Source organism: Galeopterus variegatus, unplaced genomic scaffold (genome assembly GCF_000696425.1).
Source record: "Galeopterus variegatus unplaced genomic scaffold, G_variegatus-3.0.2 Scaffold906, whole genome shotgun sequence".
NCBI lineage: Eukaryota > Metazoa > Chordata > Mammalia > Dermoptera > Cynocephalidae > Galeopterus > Galeopterus variegatus.
The window spans coordinates 6,694-20,151 of record NW_007727017.1 but is presented as its reverse complement, the minus strand read 5'-3'; the positions used below and the strand labels follow the sequence as shown (position 1 = coordinate 20,151).

Genomic DNA, 13,458 nt, shown 5'->3' with positions numbered 1-13,458 from the left:
TGGGATCCGAACCCTCGGGCGGGAGCGCCGCCGCGCTTCCCAAGCGGTGCACTATCCAGTGCGCCACCGGGCCGGCCCATCAAATAATAGTTTTGATAATTACTCTAAATCATAAAAAACTTAGATAAAAATCAAGTCTTCAAATTTTATTTTCTTACATTGTAGAGACAAGACAAATGTTAACATCTTGTGTGCTGTTGAACTCCTTCACGATCTTGACTCTTTCCTCTGGTTTTGTACTTCCATCAAGTCGTCGGTAATCAAGCCCAGACGCCATGCAGTATTGCTGCAGCACATCGAGCAACTAGAGGAAAGGTATAGAGATGGGCAAACACAAATGTTCGGCTTAACAAGTTTCATAACTTTATAGAGATTAGATTCCGTAAGGATTAATTATTGGTGCTTGCAATTTCTTTCTTATAATTCCAAGAGCAATGAATATTTTTCTCACTTCTGACCCATATATTTCTTCTCATTATCCTGAAACTGGCTTTAATGTTCAGCAAACTTTGTTTTAAAAAATCAACGTTCCATTTTTTTAAAAAACTGAAACCAAATAAAAAGAAAATCATTGTTCAAATCATTTATGTAAATATGTTTCATTATTTGTGCTATTTTCTAAGTTCTAAAATATTTTAAGTGTCTTAAAGAGTACTTTAATTGTTAACAAGAACATTAGCAGAAAATAGAATCTATCTTGAAGTCTACTATTTGACAGTAACCCTGACATAACTGAAATTTAAGTGCCTGTTTGAAAACCTCAAGGTGCTTACCTCATTACTATTTCCTACTGTGTGGATAAAACAGAAAATGTGGCTGTACCTTATGCTTTATGCCTCAGAAGTCAGGGCTGGGCAATCAAGAATACACTCCAGATGAAACTCACCTTGGTGGAAAAGGAGAAGAGAAGAACTTTATCTCTGTTTTTCCTGCAATGATTTAAAAGCTGTTGAAGGACCTGGAAATGAACCACATAACATCAGGGAACCAATTCCAACTAAAAGTTGGAATTTATACTTTATACATAGAAACATCACAAGAATTTCTTTAAAATTGTTTTTATACAATACTAACCTCAATCTTTTCTAATTCCCTTTTTTTTTTTCCAAGTAAGAGAAATAAAGTATTAGATATTACATCAAATGTTATTTATCGTCCTACTGTCAATAACGAGGTAAAGTTCCCAAAGACTTTTATTAGAGTAGGTGATACTCTGGTTTTAATAAAAAGGAAGCATTTTAGATTATGGGATGCATTTAAGTGGATTAATTTAATTTCCAAAATATACTTTCTTTATATTACAATATGTCAAGAAACTAAATTATAGAGTAGCATTCCTTTTAGGAAGTATTTAAATTGTCTCTAAATGGATGTAATGAAATGTGTTCAATTACATCTAGGTTCTAAAAGTCTTGATATTTATTTTCTTAGAATAATCAGTCAGATACACGGTTCTCATTTTCACCCTTGTGTTTCTCTATTTACAGTAAGCCCTGACTTCCAGATTTGATTTTGACCTCGAAATGCCAATAATTTGTCCCCACACATGGGGCTTTTAGGGAAGATGCAAACAGTCCAAAGCCTTGTGTATAATAGTAATACTGTTATTTTTAAACAGGCATTTTCACATCTGGCAATAATGGCTCCAGAACACCATGGAAAAGTAATCCACAGAGGGATAAAGGAATTTTCTGTACTAAGTCTACAGTTCTTCTGACTCTATGTATGAAACAAACACTTAAGCAATTTTATTTATTCAATGATAAACATTTACTCTTTTAAATAAAAAAATTTATGCCCAGTATAACACTCTCTTTATAGTTGAACAAGAGCAGACATTGTGCTAACTTTGACCCCTACACCCCCATTCCTCAAAAAAAAGCTACAGAGTTAAATCTACTCAGATAACCAATCAAATGGTGAATAAAAATGTCACAGACCAGGTAAACATTATTTTAATATATGGAGAACATATAAAATAAGTTTTATTTACAGTTAGATTTGCTTTTTAATAAAATGATTCTATGTAGTATGTGCATTTGAGCTTCACATAAGACATTAACTTTTTTTTAATTGATTGACTTTTTTTTAGGTTTACAGAACAATTATGTGAGAAAGAATGCAGGAAACTCCTATGTACTCCCTTTCCTCCCCCCCACTTTCTCCTATTAATATCTATATTAATAATATTAATATTAGAAAATATATCACTATCATTTATTAATAATAATTATTAATATTAATGTTAGTGTGGTATATTTGCAACAACCAAGTGAATATTGATATATTACTGTTAACTAACTAAAGTCCACAGTTTACATTAAGGTTCACTAATTGTGTTGTAGTTCCACAAGTTTTGATGGATGTATAATGACATGTATTCACCATTACAGTATTATACAGAATAGATTCACTACCCTAAACACTCTCTGTGCTTCACCTATTCATCGTTCTCTCCTCCAGAACCCTTGGCGACCACTGATCTTTTCATTGTCTCCATACTTTTGCCTTTTCCAGAGTGCCTTATAGTTGGAACCATATAGTCTGTAGGCTTTTCAGACTCACTTCTTTCAGTTAGCAACATGCATTTAAGGTTCCTCCATGTCTTTTTGTCTTTTCATAGCTTAATAGCTCATTTCTTTGTATTGCTAAATAATAGTCCATTGTATGGCTGTACCACAGTGTATTTATCCATTCACCTATAGAAGGACATCTTGCTTGTTTCCAAGCTTTGGCAATTATGAATAAATTTATGCGAAGTTCTTGTGTGGACAGTTTTTTAACTCATTTTAATTCATTTGGGTAAATACCAAGGTGCGTGATTGCTGGACTGTATGGTAAGAGAATCTAGGGTAATATTTTGTATATTTAAATTAAATATTTAATATTTAAGTATTTAATATTTACAAGTGTTTAAGATAAGAGCTTTGTAAGAAACCACCGAACTGTCTTTCAAAGTGACTGTACCATTTTACATTATCACCAGCAAGGAATGAGAGAGAGTTCCTGTTGTTCCACATCCTCACTAATGCTTGGTGCTATCAGTATTCTGGATTTTGGCCATTCTAATAGGTGTACAGTGGTATCTCATTGTTGTTTTAATTTGCAATCCCTTAATAACATGTGGTGGTGAACATCTTTTCATATACTTATTTGCCATCTGTACATTTTATTTGGTGAGGTATCTCCTCAGATCTTTTGCCCATTTTTAAGTTGGGTTGTTTGTTTTCTTATCGTTGAGTTTTAAGAGTTTTCTCTGTATTTTAGATACCAGTCCTTTATTGTTTTGCAAATATTTTCTCCCAGTCCATGGCCACCCTTCTCATTTTCCTAAAGACATCAACATTTTAAGCCAAGAATATATTGTACAGAAATCCACTCTCATTGTTTGGAATGGCATCATATCTATTGTAATTTTAGGTATTTTCAAATATTTTACAGTAAAAACAAAAGAAGTAATAAGAAAAGTGAATGTTTTAGACTGGAGGTCTTTGTTAGGCTGGTTTAAAGAAACAACCTAGCTAAATAAATAACTATAAATTAAGATCCTTACCAGAAATTTCAAAAATGACAATGTAGTCAGTATATACTGGAGTCTTAACAATACAGACCCAATGTTTTATCATTTACTCGTCCTCCACAGAACATGACAATTTACCCATAAAGAAATTCTAAGTATGGGAATGTTTACAGCAAAGGAATCTTGGATCTAACTTTTCTCAACTTAGACAGGCCTAGAAAGATGCATATGACCCTGTGTGATTCCAGCAGCACTGAGCTGGGTTTCCCAGTCATCTCCAACCCCGACCCACTCCCCAAGTAAATGGCTCCCTGGCACTTCCCCCAAGGGAAAGAAAAGTGAGGATTCTTATCAGGTGAATGAAAGCAACTTGGGACCATCCCCTTGACTGGTAGCTGTGGTAACAAATGACCTTGGCAATCATGAGAAAGGGTCATGAATGTAGTTTTGAGGCTACAAAGGCTACAAAAGGCATTATGTTCAGAGTCCTTACAGCTGCAGCCTGACTATGATAAGACAAACCAAAGCAGGATCTTTTATCACTTGAACTCAAAAAGTACATGCAACTCAATCACTTGGAGTTCTTAACCCCATCGACATAGACCTATGATAAGCTTATAGGTTTTACACCTCCAAAATCAATATATCACCAGATAATGTTGCTAATCAAATGATGAAAGTCTTTAAAATATATCCCTAGTTTATTACTTTCAATCTCTGCTTTGTTGGTGCTGTCCCAGAAAACAAATAAATCATCTGCTTCTTTCACATGTAAAGATATCTAATCAGCCTCCAGCAAGAAAAATGAGATGCTTGCATTTTCCCTTCTAAAAATCAGAAGAAAAATTAAATTTAATAATTACCTTAATCAGATACTATTATTCCTAGATATATAACTCTAATGAAAAATATGTTTTAAAACATATCTTTAATGGATATAAAAAGTATAAAAAGCAAAGTTATAAAAATAATTTCAAGACTGGTGATTTTTTAGTGAATAGTCACAAGGAATAAAATTTAAATGAACAGCAATGGATAATGTAACTTCCAAAGGAGGGTATGATTTCTGGAAATAGTCTATTGGCTTAAATTTGGGGTAATAAGTGCTCAGTTTTAAACTTACTGGGTGTTTTATATTTTTTAATTTAAAAATAACTAAATAAAAGTCAATAAAGTGGATGACAAAAAATATATTTACTATTGTTAGGAAATGTCATTAGATTTAAATTATTTGTTGTGTGTGGAGTATACATAAAGCAAATGTATTTCACAGGGCCTGGTTTTCGAAAGGCTTGCAGTTTCCAGTTTGGCCAAGCTTCTTAAAAGTACATATAAAATGTTGACCTCGCAGGGGACAGGAAACTTTCCCTAGGCTAGTCTCTCTTGTAAGATAAAGAATTGTAGCCCAGCAAGGTTGCTGGCTCAAAGGACAGATAGGCTACTGATTGATATGTAAAGATACCGGGAAATTGCTGTAAGAAGAGAATGCTTGCTAAGATCAAGCTTTTGTTGGTGGATCAACTTAACTTCTTGAAAATTGTATTATGGAAATTGTTTTCTGAATGTTACCAGCTTCTATTGTTAAACTTGTTAAACTATACTTAGCAAAAACCCCACCTATGTTCTCTTCCTGTAACTTCCTGGTCTGGAGAATAAATGTGGGAAGAGAACCCCAATTTGGGGTTAATTTCCCAAATGGAAGGAATGCCTCTCTCTTGAGGGTTCCAGGAGATTAAACCCCTTTTGGGGGCTTCTCACTGCTCAGAAGAGATGGGCTTTGAATAATCTTTGGTGGCTCTGATACCAGGGGAAAAGGGGTGACAAATCTATGGGAGGCAAAGCAAGAGTTGTGATCATAAATTATATGGTATTCTCACTAAAATTTATTTAAAAAAACAAATACACAAGTTTTTAATGCAATCATCTGTACTATTTATATTCTTAACTTCTATTTTATTTCATTGAATTCAGTATGGGAGGCAAAGCAAGAGTTGTGATCATAAATTATATGGTATTCTCACTAAAATTTATTTAAAAAAACAAATACACAAGGTTTTAATGCAATCATCTGTACTATTTATATTCTTAACTTCTATTTTATTTCATTGAATTCAGAGGTCCCAAGCAAATTAAACCATGATGAGCTTATATAGATTAGCTGCTAGAAGTATTTCCAGAATTTAAAAAACAAAAACAAAAACTGAGTACTTTGAATTACTTCTTTTTTATTACTTTTGGCAAAAGAAACAACTTACCTTCTTCTTAATTATAACATAAATTTGGGAACTGTTCTGTAAAAATCTGTGAATCCATAAAGAAAGATTCTTGATAGGTATTAAAGGGTTAAACAAACTAATTCTGTTGCAAAGAGACTGGAAATTGTCAGCAAGTCATGCTGCTGTTATAGGCAATGCCCAGAGGCCGGGGTCATGGTTGGAGAAGCTAGCCTTCCTTTTCACACCCTCCCTCAGTAACACATCACAATGAGCAGCACAGGTACAGGTCAGTTTCCCTGTGTGCAACAAATATTCCCTTGCAACCTTACAATCTAGGTCAGCAAGTAAAAACTAGAAGCAGAAAATTCAGCCTAGACATAGAGGCTTTGCCTACCTTGAACTCTTCAAGAAGCTCTTTTCTATAATTCCAAGTTAATACCTATCCTCGCCCTCCTGTTTAGCATTAGCATAGCTCCTCAAATATAAATAACATTTCTAGTAGGTTATCTCCTTAAACATTTGAGGAGCTATATGTTTAAGCTGTTATATATGTGATAACAGTATACATTTTAAGAGGGCATAAGTCCAATGGATCCATAGGAAAAGTCTGAAGTATATTTGATGCAACTGATACTGAGAACGCACGTGCACATATCTGTATACAGGGTTCACAATGAGCTAGTAAATGCTGATACAACTACACCAGCTGTCCACAGCCACAGCCGCTTCTGAGTACCTGGTTCTAAGTTGCTGTCCCTGTCATACACTGAATAAATATCTTGTATATTATCTCTATCTGTATGCAACCTGAAAAAAAGGCATTTACCTTCATTTTTCCACTGTATGTAGGGTCAGAAAGTGTTTCAAAGGCTGCATCTTTGCTTTTCTGCATAAAATCAGGGAATCTGGAAAATACCTGATCACATATTCTTTTAATAAGTGTTTCCTTGAGGGAAAAAGGTAGAAGAAAAGAGATTTCAACTTAACATACTTAAACCTGTATAAATTGAAATTGTTTATTAAAAAATTCTATTTAGAAGGAATATACTACTTTGAAGATTTTCCTTCTTTAAGTTAGACTAATCAGAAAATCTTAAAATAATATGTTAAATATATATGGCTTTGATGAATTCTTAATGATATGGCTATGAACTTTATCATTTTTAAGATTTCTAAAACCAGGAGCCAAATACTGCCCAAAGAGTAAAGAGTACTCTCAAGGAACAATATTAAGTTCTTTTTGGATTTCAACATTATATTTAAACAGCATCGACTATAACACAAAAAGAAAATAAAAAACAATTGCTCTAGAACAAAACACAACTGAAATGACCAAATTAAATGATTACATTTAGATGCCTAAACTTAGAAATTACTGGGTTTTGCTGGTTTGGGAAACAGCCTTAATATTTAATATACAGTTTGTTATAAATACTCATTTTACCCAGATTAGATAAACATAATTGGACACACTATTAGAGTAGAATAGAACCGACACATCAAATATCTTATTTAGTAATTATACCAAAGGATGTTAGGGAAAATAAATAATAAATTAGAGGCATAAAGAAGAATTACTAATTGGGTAGCTCAGTTGGTCAGACGTTGGTGTTTTAACACCAAGGACAAGGGTTTGGATCCCTGTACCAGCCATCCACCAAAAAAAGAGTTATTATTTTAATTTAAGCTTAAATTTTCTCACATTGATTAAAAACTTAAGTGCATATATTCCTAGATATCTGAATTTAAAAAAACAGGCAAGTCTGTTTTCTCTTAAATTTCATACAAAAAAACCCTTAAGGATATTTAGCTGAGAAATTTTACACCAAATGTAAAATATTTATGCCAATAGCATCACGAAGAAATGTAAAAAGCCAACTCAAACCTGTTGTTTGGAGGTGCTAGCAGCCTGCAGTAGTGCGACATGGTTAGCTACCTTCTGAAGGACTGTAAGGTAACTGAGATACAAGGTTTTTACTGTTTCACCATGTGAATTGGTCTGTAATCACAAAAATACAGAAAATATGTTACATGTAACTGCTTACATCATAAAATATGTCACTTATGATAATATTTATCATTTGATTACTTTTGGCATAAAAATTCTAAGAAAATGATGCTCAACTATTTATACAAAATATCCATGAACAACTTATGTGGAATCATACTTTTAGGAAATCATAATACAATGATATTTTTAATAAAAGAGGGGAGAAAAGTACTCATTCCAGAGAGTACTCATTCTCATGACAGAGGTAGAAACGCTACCATTAGAGTTTCCTAATAACAGAACTCTGTGGTGCAGCAGCAGTGCTACATGGACACCTTTACTCTCTCCTCTCATTTACACTCCAAGGTTTCCTAAGAACCGGGCTGTTAGAAAAAAGGGAAGTGGTTAAAAACAGCAAAATAAATGAAATGGAGTAAATATCAATCTAGATAAATTTTACTTAGGATTCTTCTATGTACACGAACATGTGACAGAAAACAATAATGCAGAGGTGAAAAAAGAGCAGGAAGTATAGATGGAAGGTAAAAAAGTATAAATGAATTTGTTTCTAAAAAAGTATACTTTCTTTATTATACTGATAAATGGTTTCTATTAAACTGACCCTAAATCTAACATCAGAATATTTTAAGCCTACAATCAAAGAATAAGCTAATTTACTCTTAGTGGATGAGAAACTTCCTGAAAATTAAATGAAATTTCAAGATTAAAGTAGGATACTTCCCAATAAAAGCTGAGAGGAAGGATATGAAATTGCAATTTACTTTCAAAAATTAATTTTTTGAAAATATATCTGAATATTGTATTTTGTATGTGATTACTATTTGATACTGTAAAATATTTTTGAAAACTATTCCTTTTTAAAAAACTTATAGCTTCTAAAGTTAAGAATCGCCTGAGGAAAAGTCATTTTAATATCTGCTACTTACTTTGACACTAGAAGAGAGTACCAAATAATCAGAAGCAAGATAGTAAAAACACCATACTAAAATGCTTGCCTTATAACAACAATTTCTCCTCTTCCGGCCACTGCTACAGGTACAAGGCTCAGAAGACTGAAGTATCAAAGTCACATCTTCTGTTTCTAACACTGTTTGATAGACAGCTTTCTGGAAATCTGTCAGAGAGCAATACACCATCTGCCAAGATAAAACACAAGATAATTATTAGTATCTTTTTCATAGCAATAATAATAATCACAATGCACATCGGATTTCATAGATTATAACAGTGAAAATTGCTCATAACTAATTTTATTCCTCTAGTTACATCATTATGACAATTTCTCCCAATCTTCCAATTCTCGTATATTCTTTGCTTCCCACCCCACCCTAGACTATATAAATTATAATTTTATTTTCAAATAAACATCATAGAGATTGTTTTTTTTAAATTAAAATGAATCATTATATGAAAAAACAAGTTATATGATTTCCTTCAACATATTGTGGGTCTTTTCAGGGTTCTATATTAGCCCACTATGCAAATAACTTATTAAAGTTTAGGCCAAACAAAAAACTTGACAAGGAAAAAAAGCAAAATTTCAGAACAATGATATGAATAATTAATGCTTTCTGAAATACTTTATGGAAAACTTACGAAAAAATTTTAGAATTTTTACTACTGAAAATTGAAAATACACTATTTGTATTTAATATCTTACTATAAATTCCTAAGATTAATAAAGATAAGAATAAATTACATGCACATTAAAGCAAATACAAGTTGCTATTTTGTGCCCAAATTCAATAAAAGAAGAAAATATGATAAAACAATGCCATTAAATTATGACGGACACAATTTACCTTATATTTCTGGTAGCACTGGAAATTGGTAAAATTCTTTTACATATAGCTGTATATAAAAGCATAAAACTAAATATGCCCATAGCAAGAGTTTGAGGAATGTGAGCAAGAGGGAAAAAACATCTATTTATAAATATTCGTATGTGTATATCACTACAACAGAATAGTATTGCAACAAAAAGACAAATGTGCACCCAAGCAAATACAGGGTTGTCTCTAAAAGTACTGCCAGATTTTTAAATAAAGTATATCTAAAATATTAAGTACACCTTGACCCCAACCTTGAAATGAAAGTACATATAAGAACAAAAGGAATATACAAGATGGTGGTCAATGATTAAAGTAGGGAGGGTACTTTTAGTTGTTATTAAATAGTAACATTTACTAAATATTTCTTGCACGCATTTCAGAGCAACCATGTGCGGCAGGCACTGTTACCATCATTCCATTCGACAGATAAAGAAACCCAGGTTTGAGAGCTTCAGCAAATTGCTCCAAGCCACAAAACTCCTAAGTAGGGAGCCAGGATTCAGTCCCATAGTACTTGATTCTAGAGCCCAAGCTCTAAACCTCTATGCACAATTCTTCCTTTACATATTGACTTTTTTGTTGTTCCTACTAGATAGATAACTAAATGATATACATAAAATTGCATAAGACATTTTTAAAAGTAGCGGTTCATGAAGTATCTGAATTTAGTAATAATATTTGCTTTAAATAAATATCAAAAGTTGTATGTTGTATCAATTTCTCCAACTTACATATCAGTATATTTTCCTTTCAAATCTATCTTTTTAAAGTAATAATCAATAGGGTATACTAACATACAGGGCAATTGATAGGATTGCCCTTATTTGGGACATTGATTAGATTTAGTTCACAGTAATTTATAGAATTCATAGTAATTTATTCCATTGCCTAAGTTAGAAGAACCACAAGATTAAAAACTTAAGAAGACCACTATATTAAAAAACAATCTTCTAAAAAAAAAAAAAAAAAAAAAACTTCTTAGTCAACTCTTCAAATTTTCTTAAATAAATAACAAGGTAGTTTTCCTACAAATTCTAAAAATTAGGTTAATTGAGTAACTGCAGATAGCATTCTGTAAGAAACAAATTTATTAAAGAAAAAAAAAAGCTCTTAACCACTTTTGTCCTATAGGTAGAACTAAGTACCAAAGAATATACTGGGTAGTAGACGGTAGACAGCAGAGGAAGGACAAAGTGTGAATGGGAAACACATTAGGGAGATAAGCTCCTCCTTCTTCATTAAGAAGAACTGTACCAAAAGCCTTGACGAGAAATTAGTTTAACGTATACTAACAATAAACCTGTTAGCTAACAGGGTAGTAAAGTTAATAAGGAAAACAACTGGGCTCAATTAATGTTTATTCTGCATGTAACAGGTTTTTTTCCACACAGAGTAAAAGGCAAAAAACTACATACACAAAATACCAAAGGAGACTTTCTGTTAAAAAGGATTTTTTTTTTAGGAAAAAAAATATATAAGAAATTAATAATATACACAAATACAGTTCTCACCCGGTCTTCCTTTTTAGGCAGCTGATCCTTGATAAGAGTCTTGGTCCGCCTGAGAAACCAGCTAGACATCTTTTTTGCAAGCCTCTGCATGGCCTTTCGACCAGTAGCCAATTCTCTTTTCGTTGCTGTGTGTCTCTGACCATGTTCTACTGGGTCAGAAAACTGCTTCTTGAAGTGGATCCTGCTACCTAAAAGTCCTGGCACAGCCCTTTATAAAGGCAATAAGAAAAATGTGAGGGCTTTCTTAAATTACCTAAAAAGAAAACCTTTGACTTCTTTTTGCTTCTAAGAATTATTCTAAGTCACTTGCTTATTAATGACAACAAAAACAAAAAGCCAAGAAAACAGAATGTTCTTTCTTTATGACAATATCAGTTTATAACTATACGAGGATGATGGAATTGGTAAGTTAGTGCATGCATTTACTTCAGGGGGCAAGAGTGATATGTATATAAAGGTAGGTTTTCATGAGACTCTCTACTCCATATACCATGTTTGGGATCAGACACTTCTGTAAATAGACAAATGATCATTTTGTTTTTGCTTTTGTTTTTTCAGAAACTAACCATTAGCAAACAAGGTAACATTAAGCTAAAGAAGTATTAAATAATTTTCTTTTAAAAGTGTTTTCACTCACCAGTCCATAACACACCATAGTTCTTTCATGTTGTTCTGAAGAATAGTTCCAGTGAGGCCAATGCGGACATTACATTTTAAAGCTTTCATAACTTCTGTTACTCTAGCATTTGGATTCTTGATTCTGTGAGCTTCATCCACAATGACAGCTGACCATTCCAAACTATAAATTAAGAAAAAAGGGGGAAAAGGTTGACAAAACTTCCCTTTCTCATACCATAGAATTTTTAGAAAGCAGTTTTCTCTACCAATGTTTTGGAGGTTTTTTTCTTCTTTACTCTTTGATGATTTCATTGGATTCTTACCTAATTAGTTAAATGGTCACAGCTTTAGACAGCCCACAAAAATAAAATGTGTATGAAGAAGATGAAAGGATATAGAAATTATGTTTAATGATGTTGGAAATAAAAATCTCACTTAAACATCACTATAAGGACTAAAAAAAAAAAAAAATTTAAAAAGCAAAAAAACAGCAAAACAAATACAAAGAAGAGAAACTTGCAATGTTAACTCCAAATGAAAAAATATCAATATAAACTCATGATTTTAAAAAGTTATATTGCATAGCTCTGTCTACCAAAAAGGTAGCAATGAGTATCCATAGTAGTCAATCCAGTAAAAGGAACCAGAGCCCCTCAGAAAAATTGGGAAATGGTTGGGCCGGCCTGGTGGCGCACTGCTACAGTGCGCCGCTTGGGAGCGCGGCTGCGCTCCTGCCGAGGGTTCGGATCCCACATACAGACCGGCCGCTCACTGGCTGAGCGAGGGGCGGGAGCAACACCGAGGGTTGCGATCCCGCTGCCAGCCCCAGTCCGGTACGGGCATGACACTGAGGGTTGCAATCCGTTGCCGGTCATGAAAAAAGACAAAAAGGAAAAAAAAAAAAAATTGGGAAATGGTTAATTTCAGGCATGTAACAGGGGACATACTGAAGAGCCAGAAAGCACCCATGTATCCAAAGACATAAAATGGGGACATGTCCAAAGGGCATAGCAGCCAGCCTAATTGGACTATTTGAGCATCATTGTGAATAATGACAATAATTGAGTCTAAAAAAATTGAATAAATAAAAACCCAGGATTTATATGAAAAAAATTAATTTAGACCCTTACCTCACTCCATACATAAAAATTAACTCAAAATAGATCATAGACCTAAATGTGAGATAAAACTATAAAATTTGTAAAATACAGGAAAAAATCTTCATGACTCTGGGTAAGGCATAAATTGCTTAGCTATAACACCAAAAACATAGTCAAAAAAATTTAATAAATTAGACTTCATCAAAGTTAAAAACTTTTGCTCTTCTAAAATCACCATCAAGAAAATGAAAAGACTGGGAGAAAATATTGGCAAATCATAATGTGATAAAGGACTTTTATATAGAATATATAAAGAACCAATTACAACTCAACACAATTTAAAACAACCCAATTAAAAGATGGGCAAAAGATTGTAATAAACATTGCACCAAATGTCTATTTGAAGATAAATAAGCACATGAAAAGATTCTCAACATCATTAGTTATTAGAGAAATACAAATTAAAACCATGAGATACCACTACAGACCCATTAGAATGCCTGTAATAAAAAAAAATTAACAATATCAAGTGCTGGCAAGGCTGTGAAGAAATTAGAATCCTCATATACTGCTTTTGGGGAAGCACAAATTTTTTTTTTTTTTTTGTCCTTTTTGAGACCAGCCGCACCGCGCTCAGCCAGTGAGCGCTG

At 33.0% G+C, this 13,458-nt stretch overlaps 1 protein-coding gene across 1 annotated transcript in view; it reads right to left on the bottom strand.

Moving 5' to 3' along the window:
- Positions 1-13,458, bottom strand: part of ERCC6L2 (excision repair cross-complementation group 6-like 2) — a 115,104-nt gene that overhangs the window by 94,991 nt on the left and 6,655 nt on the right. The window contains exons 2-8 of the mRNA XM_008573342.1: positions 11,728-11,889; positions 11,091-11,298; positions 8,743-8,883; positions 7,622-7,735; positions 6,563-6,682; positions 887-958; positions 159-304 (exon numbers count right to left, since the gene is read on the bottom strand). Coding sequence (XP_008571564.1) covers positions 159-304; positions 887-958; positions 6,563-6,682; positions 7,622-7,735; positions 8,743-8,883; positions 11,091-11,298; positions 11,728-11,889 — 963 coding nt within the window. The remainder of the gene's footprint in view (positions 1-158; positions 305-886; positions 959-6,562; positions 6,683-7,621; positions 7,736-8,742; positions 8,884-11,090; positions 11,299-11,727; positions 11,890-13,458) is intronic.